Source organism: Corythoichthys intestinalis, chromosome 1, assembly GCF_030265065.1.
Source record: "Corythoichthys intestinalis isolate RoL2023-P3 chromosome 1, ASM3026506v1, whole genome shotgun sequence".
NCBI classification, from domain to species: Eukaryota; Metazoa; Chordata; class Actinopteri; order Syngnathiformes; family Syngnathidae; genus Corythoichthys; species Corythoichthys intestinalis.
In genome coordinates this window covers 34,339,785-34,355,967 of record NC_080395.1, presented here as the reverse complement: position 1 = coordinate 34,355,967, position 16,183 = coordinate 34,339,785, and the positions used below count along the sequence as shown (strand labels likewise).

The following is a 16,183-nucleotide window of genomic DNA, read 5'->3' as shown; positions in this document are numbered from 1 at the left end:
GTATTTTATCATGTGTAACAAACTCAGATAAAAAGCTTGAAAAAATAATGAATTAGTTCAAAAATGCAACTCTTAAACATTCAGAAACACTAAAAGAAATGAATGAAAAACATTGTGTTGCTCAGGAAATGTTCCTTTTATAGAGCCAGTGTAGGGAAATATATATGGAATCACTCCATTCTGAGGAAAAAAATATGGAATCATGAGAAACAAACAAAGAAATAACAATCAAAACACATCTCTAGTATTTAGTAGCACCACCTCTGGCTTTTATGACAGTTTGCAGTCTCTGAGGCATGGACTTGATGAGTATTCTTCATCAATTTGGTGCCAACTCTCTTTGATTGCAGTTACCAGATCATCCTTGCAGGTCGGAGCCTTGCTGTGAACCATTTTTTTCCCATTCCCACCACAGATTTTCAATAGGGTTGAGATCTGGGCTATTTGCAGGCCATGACATTGACTGGATGAGTCTTTCTCCAGGGAATGCTTTAACAGTTTTAGCTCTGTGGCATGATGCATTGTCATCTTGGAAAATCACAAACATATTTTCAATTGAAGGGATAAGAAAGCTGTCTAAAATTTCAATGTAAATTTGTGCATTTATTATTATTATTAATCTCACTGGAACAACACCAAACAAAAGTTCCAGCATCATCACCTTGTCCAATGCAAATTCTTGACTCTTGACACCTTGTCCAATGCAAATTCTTGACTCTTGACAAGGTGATGATGCTGGAACTTTGGTTTGGTGCTGTTCTAGGGAGATTTACAAAGATGACTGCCTGAAGAAAACATCAAAATTCCCTCAGTCCTTGATGATATGGGGCTGCATGTCAGGCGAAGGCATTGGGAAGATGGCTGTGGTTAGATCTTCAATAAATGAACTAATTCATTATTTCTTCAAGCTTTTAATCGGAGTTTGTTCTATATGATAAGATGTCTGAGTGAGTGCTCATCCGAGACTGGTGATTCCATACTTTTTGCTAGGGGTTGTATATATTTTTTATTTTAATTTATCAGAAATTGCCACTGAATATTGAATGTTCTGTTAGTGTCAATTTCAGTCTGAATGTTTATCAACAGTACAGTTAATTTCAATGTGGGTGTAACTAGTTCATGCGAAATACGAAGAGAACTTGTTTAGGTTCATGACCATTTTGCCACGTTTTTTACAATAAGGCGCATTTAGTCTTTTTTGTTTTTTTTGTCTCAAAACATTACTAGTGCGGTATATCCTACAGTGATGTATGATGTATGAATTCTGATTGTGTTTGATTACTTCAAACCTATTTTGTTGGAGCATATGTAACCGTATAATGCTGCTCCAGTAAAGTGCTCAAGACACATTCATTTATTCATTTTCCACGTCGCTCATCCTCACAAGGGTCGCAGAGGTGCTGGAGCCTATCCCAGCTAAATATGGGCAGTAGGCAGGGTACACCCTGAATTGGTTGGTAGCCAATCGCAGGGCACAATGAGACAAACAACCATTCACGCACACACTCATACCTATGAACAATCTAGAGTGTTCAATCAGCCTACCACGCATGTTTTTGGGATGTGGGAGGAAAACAGAGAAACCCGGAGAAAACCCACACAGGCATGGGGAGAACATGCAAACTCCACACAGGAAGGCCGTAGCCCAGGATTGAACCCTTTATCTCACAACTGTGAGGCGGATGTACTTCAAAATCTGGTGTGCAATGCAGTCTAAAAACATGGTACATAATAAGAAAGTACAAGCAATCCATATTTTTTACATGAAGCGAGTGAAGTTTCTCAAGCTTGTGAGGTTACAGCCACCATACATTGAATGTATAGTACTCAGCTGACTTATTGTGTTCCACTTGACGTGTGCATTTGAATGTGATTATCTTTAGCCTTGAGCCTGTGTACTATAGCTAACTTTCTGCAAAATCATCATGTTTACGCAGGTTTAAAAAGGGAGGGCAATGTGGAATCAAATTGTTTTCGTAGAAGGCAGAGCATTTCTGGTAAGACTAGAGTTTTCTAAAAGGATGACAAAAATTGAGAAGAGTCTATTGTTTGATAAATTATGTCAAAATCTAACACCATGCTACAGGGTGGATGCCCAGCGCCCAAGGCAAGTAAAACAATTTACTCCCCTAGGACAACGCACTCCTCGGCTTATCCTCACCAACACCCTTAAAAAAAGTCCAAGAAAAATTATTTTAGAAAAATATAGACAGTATCTTGTTGGTTGCATGAATTCAGCCGATGGTGCTCTGTTTTTGATTATATTGTTGGCTACATCTGGAGTATTTCAAAGCAAATTCTAAATTAATTTATATGATGTTGCGAAGTTAGGACCTCGATACTACTGCATTATGACAAATGAGTTGACGCTTCTTATTTTTAATCGCTTACCTGACTTTTGAATCAAGTTATGCTGAAATTTTAGGTTTGCAGTCCTTGGTGTTCAACCTCAAAATAAACAGGGTTCTCTGGGTATGCTTTTCAGGCGTTCATTCCCTATAATGTTGCCCCTCTTCGTTGTTTAATATACACTCCTTGCAAGCAACCACAGACACATTTCCTGCAGTGATCTATGTAGTGGCATTCTACGAGCATTCCCTGTCCAGATCTGTTGATAAACTGCACTTGGCTACATTCCAACTTCTCGGCTCTTCACAAAGAAAAGCACTAAAAGTCACACTGTGCTCTTTGGGGGAATGCGTAAACGCGTGCACGTACATGAGCAGGGTAGGAGTTGGGTCAGTGGTTTGAATTAGAAACAGCAACAAAAAAGGGCAACATACTTTGATGGTAATCCAGGTCAGGCACTGATTCATTTTCCTGGCTCGCTGCTAGCGAGTATCGATTTTTAACCCTTGTACATCCCAAGATACCAAGCACTTGGGCACACAGGGGGCTTTTTCATTAAACTTGCCTTCTAGTTGGGTCAGTTTGAGCTTGGACCAAGCTCTCTTCATCAGCCCATCCAATTTGCCAAGCAATTTTCAGGCAGGCCAATTGCTAGGATGCAAAATGCCGATTTGGTGCCGTTTTGTGTTTGTTTGTGCGAGAAGTAAAAATCACCAACAGAAAATCATAAGAAATGTAGCTGTTGAAAAGAGGTCATGATGTCTATCATATAGTTGTCTGCATTCGTTTAGTGACTTTAATCCTTTATTTTACCTTTATAGATTTTTTTTAGTTTATTTTTTAATTTTTAAAAACATTTTTATGAATAAATAAAATTAATCAGGTCCTAATTAAAAAAAACAATCAAATTAAAATCAATAAAATAGAAATATACTGCTTATGGCACAGTGACACTCTTAAGTGCTCTTATTAACTTCATATTATTTGTCATTTTCTGCCATTGACAATGATGGACATCCAATTTATTTAAACTGGGAGGACTGACTGTGAATGCTGGTCTTTCAGTGCCATTGACGACAATAACCGTCCAGTCCATTTTGAGTGGGACTTCTGGCAGTTGGAATTTGCTGCCTGCATCTCCAACTCAAAATGGATTGGATGTCTCTCTCCTTCAGTGGCAGCCAATGAGTTAAATGAGTGCCCTAAACAGGGTTAACCCTTTAACACCGAGCGTGTCGGCAGCGACGCGTTTACGCATGTCGTCTTTGAAGCTTCGTCACGCTGTAATTACATCACCCACGTGCCGCTGGTTTGTCTCATTTGAAAGTGCGGAAGTTGATGTCCACACCAGTTTTTATTTGAAGTCAGTCGACCATTAAAAACGGGAGATAATGTCATTTGAGTTTTATAGTTTTATTGCACTCATAAATATGCATTAAAACGCTGCATGGACCATGTATCTATCTCCATATTTCCATCATTTCTTGTCCTTTTTCAAAACCGAAAGCAGCCCAAAAGACTACATATCCCAAGAGCCGTTGTGATGTCAAGAATGATGAACCGAATGTGTACATTTTTAATGAATTTCCGAGCGGGGCGCCAACTAAGGAAAAGGAAGCATGCGAAGCAAGCAACGGACAGTTGGATTGAGCCAGCGACTTCGAAACGTGCAGAGTGAATCTAAAACCAAATTTAGCGCAAGCTAATGCATAATTTAATTAACTCAAGGAAGAAGATGAGCCCTATTCATCATTTTTTTCCTGGGATGAGTTGGCGTCTCGGCGAGTAGAAGTGACAGCAGCGCGCAAACGGCGAAAGAGTAGGCTGTGTGACGTTGTGTGTGACGCAGCTCCGTGATCTGTTCATGCAGAAGCTTTATTGAATGCGCAAAAAAAAAATTGAAAAATATTGGGTCGTATGCCAGAAAAATTTGAAGTGAACTGAACTACTTGTCAATATTTTTGAAAATACTTTTTTTCAATGTTATATATATTTTTTCTTCACTATAATCTTTTCAATTTTTAGAAAGATGAGTGTTCAAGAAGCTTGATTGCATGTACGTATATACTTTAGATAAGGTGATGGGTATAATACCTAACTTCACAAAGAGATATCCTCCAAATCCTTTTTGTGTTAGATCACAGGTGTCAAACTGATTCTAGAAAGGGCCTAGTGGGTGCAGGTTTGCTTTCCAACCAATGAAGAGGACACCTTTTCACCAATTAGATCTTTTACATGTGTAATCAGTTAAACTTTGTCAGGTGCTGCTTGTTTCAGCAGGAAGTTCATTGGTTAAACTCTCTGCGCGTTATCGGTTGGAACTAAATTCACTATTTTGCACTGTATATAACCTGTTTTGACCATAGTATGTGTAAAGGCCATAAACGCCTATGACCATACTTGCTGTTTGTGTTGAATTGTCAAACATAAAGCTATTCAATCTTATTTTTTTCTATTGAATGTTTATCCTAACAAGTTGAATAAATATTATCAAGCTTCAAAACGGTTGGTCCAGCATGTTTGGTTGTCAATAGGACATCAACATTACAAATTTTGAAAAAATATTTTGGGATTTTTTTCTTTTTGGGTCCAAAATGTGGATTATAATTGGTCAGTGAAGAAAACAACAGTTTGGACATGAAGTTCAATGTGTCCTTAAAAAAGGGACCCAACTTGGCCATTGTGAACAATTTTTTCTTTGAAATATAAAGGCAACACCAAATGCTTGCAAATTCGGCCAAAATAGGCTTAGGTGTTAAAGGGTTAAAGAGAAAAAAATAAAAAGCTTTTGACTGAATTCAAAAATAGTCAACCTCGGACTTCGGAGGATTGGAGGTAAACATTTTAAGAATAACAAAAGAATTGCATTGTAAGAAATTGTCTCGGTATCATTTCTTCTAACACACTTGTCACTTTGTTTTTTTCCATATTCACACACCAGACCATGTGTGTGGGTTTGAGGATGAGAGGATTTGTGGTTTTTCACAAGACCGAAGTGACGTGTTTGACTGGACGCGACAGAATCACCTGACCCAGAATCCAAAACGGTCAGCCAATACAGGCCCGGAGACGGACCGCAGCGGAACCAAAGAGGGTGAGGAAATGGAAAAAATGTTAATACACACTTTCACACAACAGTGCTGAGCTTTCAATGCCATTTACTTGTTCCCAGGCTACTACATGTACATTGAAGCTTCAAAACCGCGAGTTCAAGGGGACAAGGCTCGTCTGCTTTCTCCACTTTTTAACGTAACCACAGTGAGGGGCCCCAAGGGGTCTAACAGAGTCCCTTACTGCGTCTCTTTCTACTACCACATGAAGGGCAAACATATTGGTGAGTGAACGAGAGAAGAATAGCATATGCACACTTATAGCCCCTTGAGAGCTTTCATAGAAACAAGATGGAACATGCAGGAGTATAAGCTGTATATCAACCTTCAAACCTCAAAATAAAGAAGGATTTTTATTCAGCAGGCATTTACAGTATTTACAGCATTCAGTCTCGAATTACAGCATTTCAAAACTGATTTTATTTATTAGATACATATTTTATATATTTAGATATTATTATATTAGTGGAACTGTGTACAGATTCTTTCATATATTTTCACCAATGCCAGTTCAAATTTTCAGTTCTTTCCATAGTTGTAATATATATATATTTTTCTGAATCATTGTCAACATTAATTGTCATAATTGACTGGTTTTCACATATGTGATCAGTTTGGCAGCAGAGAGCTTTACAGCATTTGAATTATCTCATTTTTCAAAGGTATCAGTCATCATAAGGTCACACAATCATTTCCATTGCATTAAATAGTATATGGCATTTAGTACATATGAACAAAATGCACATATGTCCAATTTAACTTAAATTTGAATTTCTGAGTCAGAATACCAAAACACAACCCTTTCACCAAAATAACACAATCCCTACCGTGAATAATGACCATGGTCGTAGCATCATAATTTACATCTGACAAGATAGTTTCGGGCTTTTACAGTACTGAGAAAAATAATTAAATAAATAAAATGGGAAAAAAAACGAACATCAGGAAAAGCCTGCTACCGTAATTTCCGGACCATTAAGCGCCCCGGATTACAAGCCTCACCCAGTACATTTTTAAAGGAAAAAGCATTTTGTACATACATAAGCCTCTCCTTCCTATAAGCCGCGTGTGCCCACATAATAAACTGAAATATTTATAAAGAAATACACAGTTTTCTAAGTTTAAATACCATATTTGAACAAATCGGGTTATGATACAGCGCGTGACTTACAAGTAAGGGAGGTGCGGAAGAGCAAGAGACGTGCTGTTGTTGTTGTTGCGGGTGTGTCTGTGTGTGTGCGTCGGCTGCTAGAGGCAGCAGTCGTGTGTTGTTCGACGAGTTTCCAAAATAAAGAATTGCAACCTAACTTAACGGGTTACTCTTTGTCATCGTTACAATACCTTAACTTTTCTTTCCAAACAGCGCCAGCAACACGGCACTTAGCTGACTCCTCAAGCTCACTCCTTAGCGTGTCGTCCTCTTCGTCACGCAGCAGACCGGCTTTTTGAAACCCGTTGGTGATGGTGGATTTTTTTCACACTGCTCCACGCTGTCAGACTTTTGCAAAAGTTGCTCTTCGCATACGGCCACTTTTGTAAACGATCTGACGCCGCTGGCCATCCAAGCCCTCAATTCAACTCGGCACGTCATATCCATTTCTTCTAGCATGATGCGGGTATGCTAATTCTGCTAATGCACAAAGATGAGGGTCTGCTACATTTATTCGTGCACAAAGCACAAAGTTAAAATACGGGTAAGAGTGCCAACTAGCGTCTTCCTCGACACATATATTCCACGTGTCCTATGCTTGCATTTTATGCTCGAGCGCTCCTGGCGGGCGGTCGTTAGAAAAATTGATAAACCGGACGCATCATTGCATACGCCGCAGGATTCAAAATGAGGGAAAAAAAGTAGTGGCTTGTAATCCGGAAATTACGGTAAACCAGCCGAACTTGAACTTGGGATAACCGTGGCATTTGAAATGGTGGCAAGTGTGTGCTCACCATTCATCATTTCCATATGATTGGTTATTTCTTAACCCAACAACATCTGCAGATAAAAAAGCGTTTGCACACTTGTTTAACTTCGCTAAGTTATTTATTTTGACTTCCTGTCTTGAAAAGATATTTTTTTGTGCAGCTTATAACTCACAATTGCTGGAAAACTTAAAAAAAGAATTATGTCGGTTTTATCTTTTACGCCACAAAAACTTGGCATTTGAACAACTCTCTGAATACCTTTTAAATCCACTCTAGTATTGATCCCATATGGTCCACTCCAAGTGGTCACATTTAGTAAATGCGAGGTCTTAAATTTGATTGAAATGGTCGTGAAAAAGCTTTTTAAAAGTCTGCAGATATCCTGGCAATGTGACAGAAGTCAGTTTTCTCTTCCAAATAAGATCACAATGTTATTCAGCCCTAATATATTACACATTCATTTTATTTCCACTTGGCATTTGGCCACAATTTTTAGGTAAAAGTTGAAGTATCGGTCATCATTTTCATAATTGCATTTGTGATGTGTCGGTGTTTTTACGCAGACACAGGTTGAACATGCAAAACATAATTTGTCATGTCCACTTCACTGGATCATATATTAAATGTTGTTGTCATTCTGTATGATTACATTATGAACACATGTACAGAGGCCCTGAAGTGCAAAACACAACGGCCAATCAAAACACAAAAATACAAATTAAAAAACAAAACGCCAAATCAGATAACAAAAAAACGCACATTTGAGCTCGGGAAACATACTTTTTTTTGCCGTACTAGCATAAAGGGTAATTTCACATCCACTCAGTGGGTAGGAGTGGCGCTCTCATTTTCAGAGTGTGCGCAGTATTTTTGAACCAAACAAGAGCACACAGCAAAGAGCACTGGAGATATGAAGAGCTAAGACGGGGAAATATGACGAAGCGTATGTAGCGTTTGGCTTTTGGCTTTGACTTTTAATACATTAGGGGATGACGAAAGAGCAGTCTGTTTACTGTGTCTAAAAGTGTTTGCAGCGGAACGCATGAAGCCAAATAGTTAAGAAATCACTTAAAGACTTTAGACATTAGACCCCAATCACATTGATTTTTCAGTAAAAACATGCTGAATATTGTCAAGAATCGTCCCGCTTTGTCAGTGTTGAATCAGTAAACCAGCGATCTCTGTTGGCATCATAAAAGGTGGCATACCAAGGTGCTTAGCACAAAATAACCCCACACCATAGCGAAGGAGCTGATACTCTCTGCAGCAAAAATAAAAACTGTCCCTCTGTCCAATGACACTGTCGTTATATTTCTATTAATTTTTGTTTTCCGGTTAAATTGTTTGTTTTCATGAGTGAATGTTGCCTATCAATTTGAATTGTTTATTGATTTTATTAGATATTATTTTCAGTATTAAATGGTGAAAAAATGTACCTTGAGTGTATTTTTACAGTTTAGGTTTGACCTTTTTTTGTTGTTGTTGTTTTTTTTTTGTTTTGTTTTGTAAGTTGGTCTATATTAGCTCTTTTTCTTTCATATATATATAAAAAAAGACAATGTCACGCAGAGCAGTACTTTTAATAATAATAATAATTTTATAGACACATGATACTATTTACAGTGGCAGCAGAGAGCTGGGGGGGGGGGGGGGGGGGGTGAAATGTTTAGGTCTTCCGGGGGGGGCGTAACAGAAAATAATTGAGAAGCACTGCCTTAAAGGTTGCAATAAGCCTTAAAATATTTTACGAGAATACATGACTTGCAGTATATGGTTGAACCTCCTTCAAATATGGAAAAGTTCATACTAAGTAACTGTGACAGCTGGAGAGTGTAGTAAAATATGACACTCTCTAGAGAAAATCAGAAGAGTTGGCGAGTCAAGATTCCCAGATCTCCTTGCTTTCTGCCCAAATCTCAACTTTGTGCTTGACCCACACTGGTAGAGCTTGACGTGTTGACAGTAGCAAGGGTGGCAGGTCTTTCTATGTTTCCACTTGTGGTTTTGTGTGTATGTGTGTGTGTGTTTGCTTTTGAACTGGGCAGTGGGTGTGTGATTTATGGCAATGGCACGACACAATCAGTCACTTGGGTAAGCTGTTCATCATAATATGCTCTGTCACACAGCTCAAAGGCATCCAGCTTGGAGCCTGGAAAACTCAACACATACACACACATGCGCACGCACGCAAAGAAACCTACTGTATTCCCACGGGAGTAGCACAAGACTTCATAACATGTGCACACCAAGGCTCACTAACAATGGTGTACCCTAATCCATACAGTTCTTTTGGCGCAAGCCGATGGTCAAGCGGATGTGGCACATGCGGAGGCTCAGATAAATGCTGTTTAAAAGTGCAGAAAATGCTGTTTAAAAGTACAGAAAATGGCCAAATCCATTTTGACTGAGAGAGGCTGGCAGTGATGCTTTGCTGCTAGCCCTCCTTGTCAAAATGGATTGGACGTCTAGTGCAGTCAATGGCACTGAAGCATAAGCATTCCCGGTTTGGAACATCTCTTGCTATCAATGACAGGCAATGCGTTAAATACTAGAAAAAAACAACAACAACAAACAAAACATCAATTTTAGTGTGTTATCTGGGAACATAACATTTGAATTTCTGTTTTTATTAATTGTAATTGTACTAATTTTAATTTTTATTAACATGTATGTACTGTAATTTATAATTGTATTCGTTAAAGAAAACATTTGTTTTTTTACATACCTGTATATTAAAGCAACATTGGGGAACTTTTCAACCTTTACAAAATATTTTCAGAATATTTCTGATGAAAATTCGACAGAAAACTAGTAAAATGACACCTATGTTATGGCCTGAGGGGTCTGTATCGCTTCCTCATGGGAAATGCAGTCTTCCTTAAAGCGGTAGTTCAGAATTTTTGACATTAGGCTTAATCTTCGAGTTAGCAGGGCTTGAATTAGTTGGTGGAGTTGATTTCAACAAATTCCATGCAGTTTGCAAGTTATTTGTTGTTTTTAGGGCTCCAGAGTGGCTAAGCTAGCGCGAGTCAATGGCACCTTCCTAGTATGCCAATTAAAAAACGATACAGATCTACAAACAGATCCAACATAAAATTCAAAACACAGATCATTGTTCCAAAACACCCATGGGTCCAAAACAATGTCACACCAAACTGCCGTAATTAATTTAATTCTGCAGGACTTTTTTTTTTTTTAGATGCGTAACACGACCACAATAGAGACGAGTGCTTCGGCCAAGTGCTCACGCTGCATTCGAGGAAGGTGGGAAATCAGACTTATCCCGCTCTGAGGCTACCAGTTGTGACCTCAAAGCATTCCAAGCAAATGTAAACAGCAAAGATGGCTGATCGCGACAAGTTGTTTCTTCTTTTGGTCGTCAAAAGACATTTTGACCTCCAGCAAACCTGCCTTCTCGTAAGTGATCAAATAGCGGAGGCATTCCAATGATATCTTTCCAGATCGGAGGTTGGAAACTCTGACTTCTTACCTCACTTGAATGCAGCATCAGTCGGCTGAGTAATTTGATGGCCGGCAATATGGCAAAATGTGCATTTAGGGGCTGTGGAAACAGAGAGAAGAAATGGGCAAAGGACATTTTTCACAAACTCCCTATGAAAAACGAGGAACAATATAAACTGGTTACGTGGTGCTGGCTACGATATTAAAAATCAGCGGTAAAAACCCTGCTCCTCCGCAGAGCTTCTGGATTACAAATGTTTCAGTTCATACTCAGAGGCGTTGCGTCCCATTAGGCAAACCAGGCAATTGCCTCGGGCCCCCAGCCAGCAGGGGCCCCCAGAGGGACAACAGATTTAGCACACGAAGCTTTAATGCACTGTGGCAGCGACAAGTGCGACAGTGCCACTGAAAGTCTTGTGTCTGGGTTCCCTGAAGGGGCCCCTTCACTCGCTCTACACCCCCCCCCCCCCCCACTTCCCTCACGTGACTCAGAGTGAGAGTAAGCAGCGATTTGGCTTTTTTTTTAATTGGCGTATATGCAAAATGAAGAGAAGTTTAAAAAAAAACAGAAGAGGAGAAAAGGAAGCAAGACAGCGGTGAGTGTACTATGTTACTGTAGTTTTATATCCTCATGCAGTAGAAGCCGGGCACTTTGTGAGTCCTAAAAAGCGCTCTATGAGACCGAGGCGCTATTATACTTTTATTAAATATGCTATTGCTCCAAGACCAACTGTCCCCCTTACTTGCACAGGCTCGAAGGGCCCCATGTTGCTTGTTGCCTTGGGGCCCCAGGGACCCTTGCTACGCGCCTGTTCATACTGCACTTATTGACATGCGATGCTAAGTTTTAATATCCCTTTATCCTGAAAACATAGCCAACTCTATTGATTACATGGGTCATCGATGATTTTCATGTGTGCATATTACGTTGTTTTTTTATTGGCATGCTAAGATGGTCCAATTGACTCCTGCTACCTTAGCCATTCAGGAACCCTGAAACTAACAAATAACTAACAAAACTACAGGGAATTTGTTGAAATCAACTCCACCGACTAATTAAACCGTCGCTAACTCGAAGATAAAGCCCGATGTCAAAAATCAAACAAAACTAAAAGTTCCCTACTCTTGCTGTAAAATTTAAACCATAAAGATTTTTTTTTTTTTTTAATGATATCATTATTGTTTTAGGTCAAGTTAAGTTTTCTTAAATTACCAAGAAAAGTCACTAGCCTAACTACAAAAAGAAACGTTTACAGAGGTAATCAATTCTCTGCCATTTTCTCCGAGGCACCTATAAAGTTCTTATCACTGGTAGTCTTGTTGTGGTGGTGTTTCACAGTGAGGCAACATCTGTCACCTATTGTAGCCCCTTTCTTATGATTACAACATTCTGTTAGCAGTTTACACCCAGCTCGTCTACAAGCTGCCCTTTCATGGGCACTGTTGGTCTCCCATTTGCCTCCAATTTGTTGTCACTTTAATTGCCTCTCTCTCTCCGAGCTCATGTCGCAGACACAGCGGGGCGTCTCACGACGAAATAAAGAAGGAGGTGAGGGGGTGAGGTCAGTGAAATGAGAGTGGAAGAAGAAGCATAGAGAATGAGTGGTGTAGCATTGGGAAAATAATGGTAGAATGTTTCAATGATTGAAGGCTGTGATACAGATGCAAGGTGATGTAAAATGGAAAAGAGTGCAGCCGAAAAAGCCCTCAGCACATTTATGTCCACACACAGTGAAATGACACAAAAGCCCTGTTACCGATGCACACGCACTCGACCAGTTTAGAAAAGATAAAGTAAGGGCGATTGAAAAGTGCACTTGTACTGTATTCTATATGCCGTGTTTTTGCTGTCCTGATGTTCTTCTTTTATGAGAAAGAGTGTAGAGCGCAACATGAAAGTCCATATCTGGCTAAGTGAGGGTGCTATGACTAGTTTGGGTTAAGCAATTATTTGTTGGAAACCGCACATAATCAACATTTAATGAAGTTTCAATTGACATGGTGGTTCCATTTTTTTAAAACTGCCACTGGCAAGCTGACTTGGAACTGTTTGGGTTGTTTTGACAAGTGATGGAAGACAAATGAATGGTTATTTAAACCATCCTTCCCTTGTACATTTGTTTGGTTGAGATTTTTAATTAAAATAATTCCAGTGTGATTTGCAACTAAAAAAAACCACGTTTGGGCAAAAATGTTGAATAATGCATGACTTGGATTTTACGCCGCTCAACCTGCTGCTCTACTTCATAATTATTATATTACCGGTAGTCATTGCAATATACATACAATACATTTTTCTTTAAATTCTAAATCAGAAAACCTCATGAGCATTCGGCATTTGCGAATACATGGTAATTTTAAGTTTGCTTAAAGTTTCGCCAACTGTGTAATGCTTTTCTGTTCAGACGGTGAATTGCGGTTCTTTACCACACAGTTACATGTTACATGTAACCTTTTACACCCCTGCAATTGCATATGGAATGGGTTGCTTTATGGTGTGATACAGTAAATACATCAAGATAATTAATCTTTTGATACTTTTTGAACTGAGCTTTTGTGGGTGCACTCACTTTTGAGTGATGTCATGATGCACGGTCAATTCTATCACTGAACTGAGTTACTCTTCGACATCTCACAATTTTATAATTCTTTGTAAAGCTTGTTAAAATTCAATATCAAGATGCAGAACCTTACACTTTATTCCTTATCTTGTATTTTTTCTTTTGAAAATGTTTGATTTTAACATTATCAATTGTTATGCTTGCATGCAAACTGGCTATAATAAACATTTCTGGCAGCAGAGATCCCTGAAAAACCACAAATTGCTGCTTTAATAGTTTGAATGAGGCACAGCGTTTGCTGTGTGTTACAGTAGGAGACATGTTTGTTCCTTGGGTTGCGTGTTTGTTCTAGAAGCCCAGAAACAGATGAGGGTCAGACCGAGGCGAAAATCGATGTCAGCATATTTCTACTCAGCCAAATAGCAAAAGTTGCAACGCTTAAGTGTGTTTGTCGGGGTGTGCGTGTATGTGTGTGTACCTTGCAGACAAAAACCTCTAATAGAGCTATGCTTTCCATTACTTTAATAAGCAACCTTACAAACACACAGTGTGTAGACTCCTCTCCTCTTCACTATGCGTACTTGTCTCTTTTAGTCTTTGTAATGATATTACTCAGCAGGTGAAAATAAGAATTTTCCTCAGTGTTTCTCCTGCATTACATTTACTCAAATTCCCTTCCAAAATGTCAAGTAAGCGTAACATCCATCATGAACTGATTGTGGCGTTCGGCTTCTAAAATTACTTTTTCAAGCTTCGATATAAGCGCATTACTTTTCCTATGTTATGTTGGCCTTCTATGATGGACGGCTACTTATAGTGGCGGATTCGTCATTCATCAGTTCAAAATGTTGGGCTTCTAATCCAAGTGTGTTTGAGTTGGATCATTAAACCAAAGTGAAGGCCATCGGTTCTTGTTGTCACTGTGCTGTGAGCCTTGGTCTGTCTTCAAACTGTGGTATTTTCTTGCCTAGTAAAAATCTAGACTGAAATGGGGTTTTGGATAGGGTGTTGGTTAAGCCTGTCGCAATATGCAATAATTCAATTTATCGCACGATAAATAAAAATGAAGGCGGTAATTTTTTCCGCTGCGATTTATCGCCTCGCGTGCACGTGCGTGTGCTCGTGTGGCAGGCGTGCTGTTAAAAGTTCGGATTCCTTGTTACCAACTGCGCAAAATGTATCTTCGTTCCAGGTCCAGCAAAAAATAGCACCGGAGCCAATCGTTCCGATTATATCCTATTGTTCAACGTATACCGGCCGCCTCAATGCTCTGGATTGACTGCGGACCATCTCCGGCCTGCCGGTGTTGTTGACGTGTGGGCGCTCCGGTCAGGAGTGACATTTCATGCGGGGCGGCTATTTTTCGGCACAACACCGGATATTTACAACGAAGTCCGCCAAAACATTGTTACCGACTTGGCTTCTACGGACAACCACGCTTTGACAACGGACATGATGAACATTGAGTGGCAAATTAAGAGCGCTGTGCTTCAAACTCGTCCTGTTTATGAAAGTCGATTGTCATATGCTGGTGTTGTGCAGTCATGAGCAGACATGACTTCTGTGGCGTTTGTTAACTTTTTTAATGCGCGCACACACTAGATATCATGAAATAGCAAACTAGATGTGCTACGTCCCATGCCATTGGCTACTTGAGCCCAGAGTGATTATGGGACACGTAGTCCATATAGTACATCGATGAATTATAAACTGCCATGACTGAATGGAAGTTAAGAAGGCCAAATCAAACTTTTTTAATGCGCGCACACACTAGATATCATGAAATAGCAAACTAGATGTGCTACGTCCCATGCCATTGGCTACTTGAGCCCAGAGTGATTATGGGACACGTAGTCCATATAGTACATCGATGAATTATAAACTGCCATGACTGAATGGAAGTTAAGAAGGCCAAATCAATCCATACCAGTGACTATAGATAATGCTGCAAATATTTTTAATTCAGTACGCGACACAGATGGATTCGGAAATAGGATGTCTTGCTCATAATAATAATAATAATAATAATAATACATTTTATTCTTCAGATCAGTAAAAAGTAAGCACATAAATATTATGCACTGAAATGCGTGCTTATATGATGGTAATTTAATTTTTGCTCGTTAGCAAAAAAAAAAAAAAAAAAAAAAAAAACCCGAAAAGAAAAATACAATTGTTATTTTCTTTTCAGAGCATTAAATGTATTGAATCGAATCGAATATCGTGTCCCCCGTATCGAAAATCGTACCGAACCGTGATTTAACTGTATCATTGCATCCGTATGGAACACCATAGCAGAAGCTATGAGGGGGAAAGTTTTCATTTGCCTAAATACTTAAGTTATTAAGTGCAATTTTATTTATTTTTCTTGAAAAACACATTTAATTTATTCTGTGTTTCTGTGCGGTATTAATATTGTTGTCTTTTACGTAAGAGGCATGGTGTATTATTTTTAGTTGTGATTTCTTAAAAAGTATTTTTGAATTTAAGAGTAAATATTTATCGCGTTTAAATGGGTGTACTTGATGTATTAATATATACTGTATTCTCACTGTGTTGTTGTAAATTGGTTTAAAAAAAAAAAAAATGGGGAGGGACACAATGATATCGCAATAGTTTATGAGATAAATTATTGCACACTAAAATTTGTTATCGCGACAGGCCTAGTGTTGGTAGTTTGCCGGATGTGCAAGAAGAAACATTTGAAAATAAGAGACTCTAACTGCTGTTGGTATGGAAACTCGAATTCCATTTGCTGCCAATCAAAGCAGGTAATTTTAG

At 39.0% G+C, this 16,183-nt stretch overlaps 1 protein-coding gene across 5 annotated transcripts in view; it reads left to right on the top strand.

Annotated features, from left to right (window-relative positions):
- Positions 1 to 16,183, top strand: part of LOC130925492 (MAM domain-containing glycosylphosphatidylinositol anchor protein 1) — a 347,692-nt gene that overhangs the window by 282,487 nt on the left and 49,022 nt on the right. For all 5 annotated transcript variants that reach the window (XM_057851332.1, XM_057851333.1, XM_057851331.1 and 2 more), the window contains 2 exons: positions 5,291 to 5,443; positions 5,522 to 5,683. In XM_057851332.1, coding sequence (XP_057707315.1) covers positions 5,291 to 5,443; positions 5,522 to 5,683 — 315 coding nt within the window. The remainder of the gene's footprint in view (positions 1 to 5,290; positions 5,444 to 5,521; positions 5,684 to 16,183) is intronic.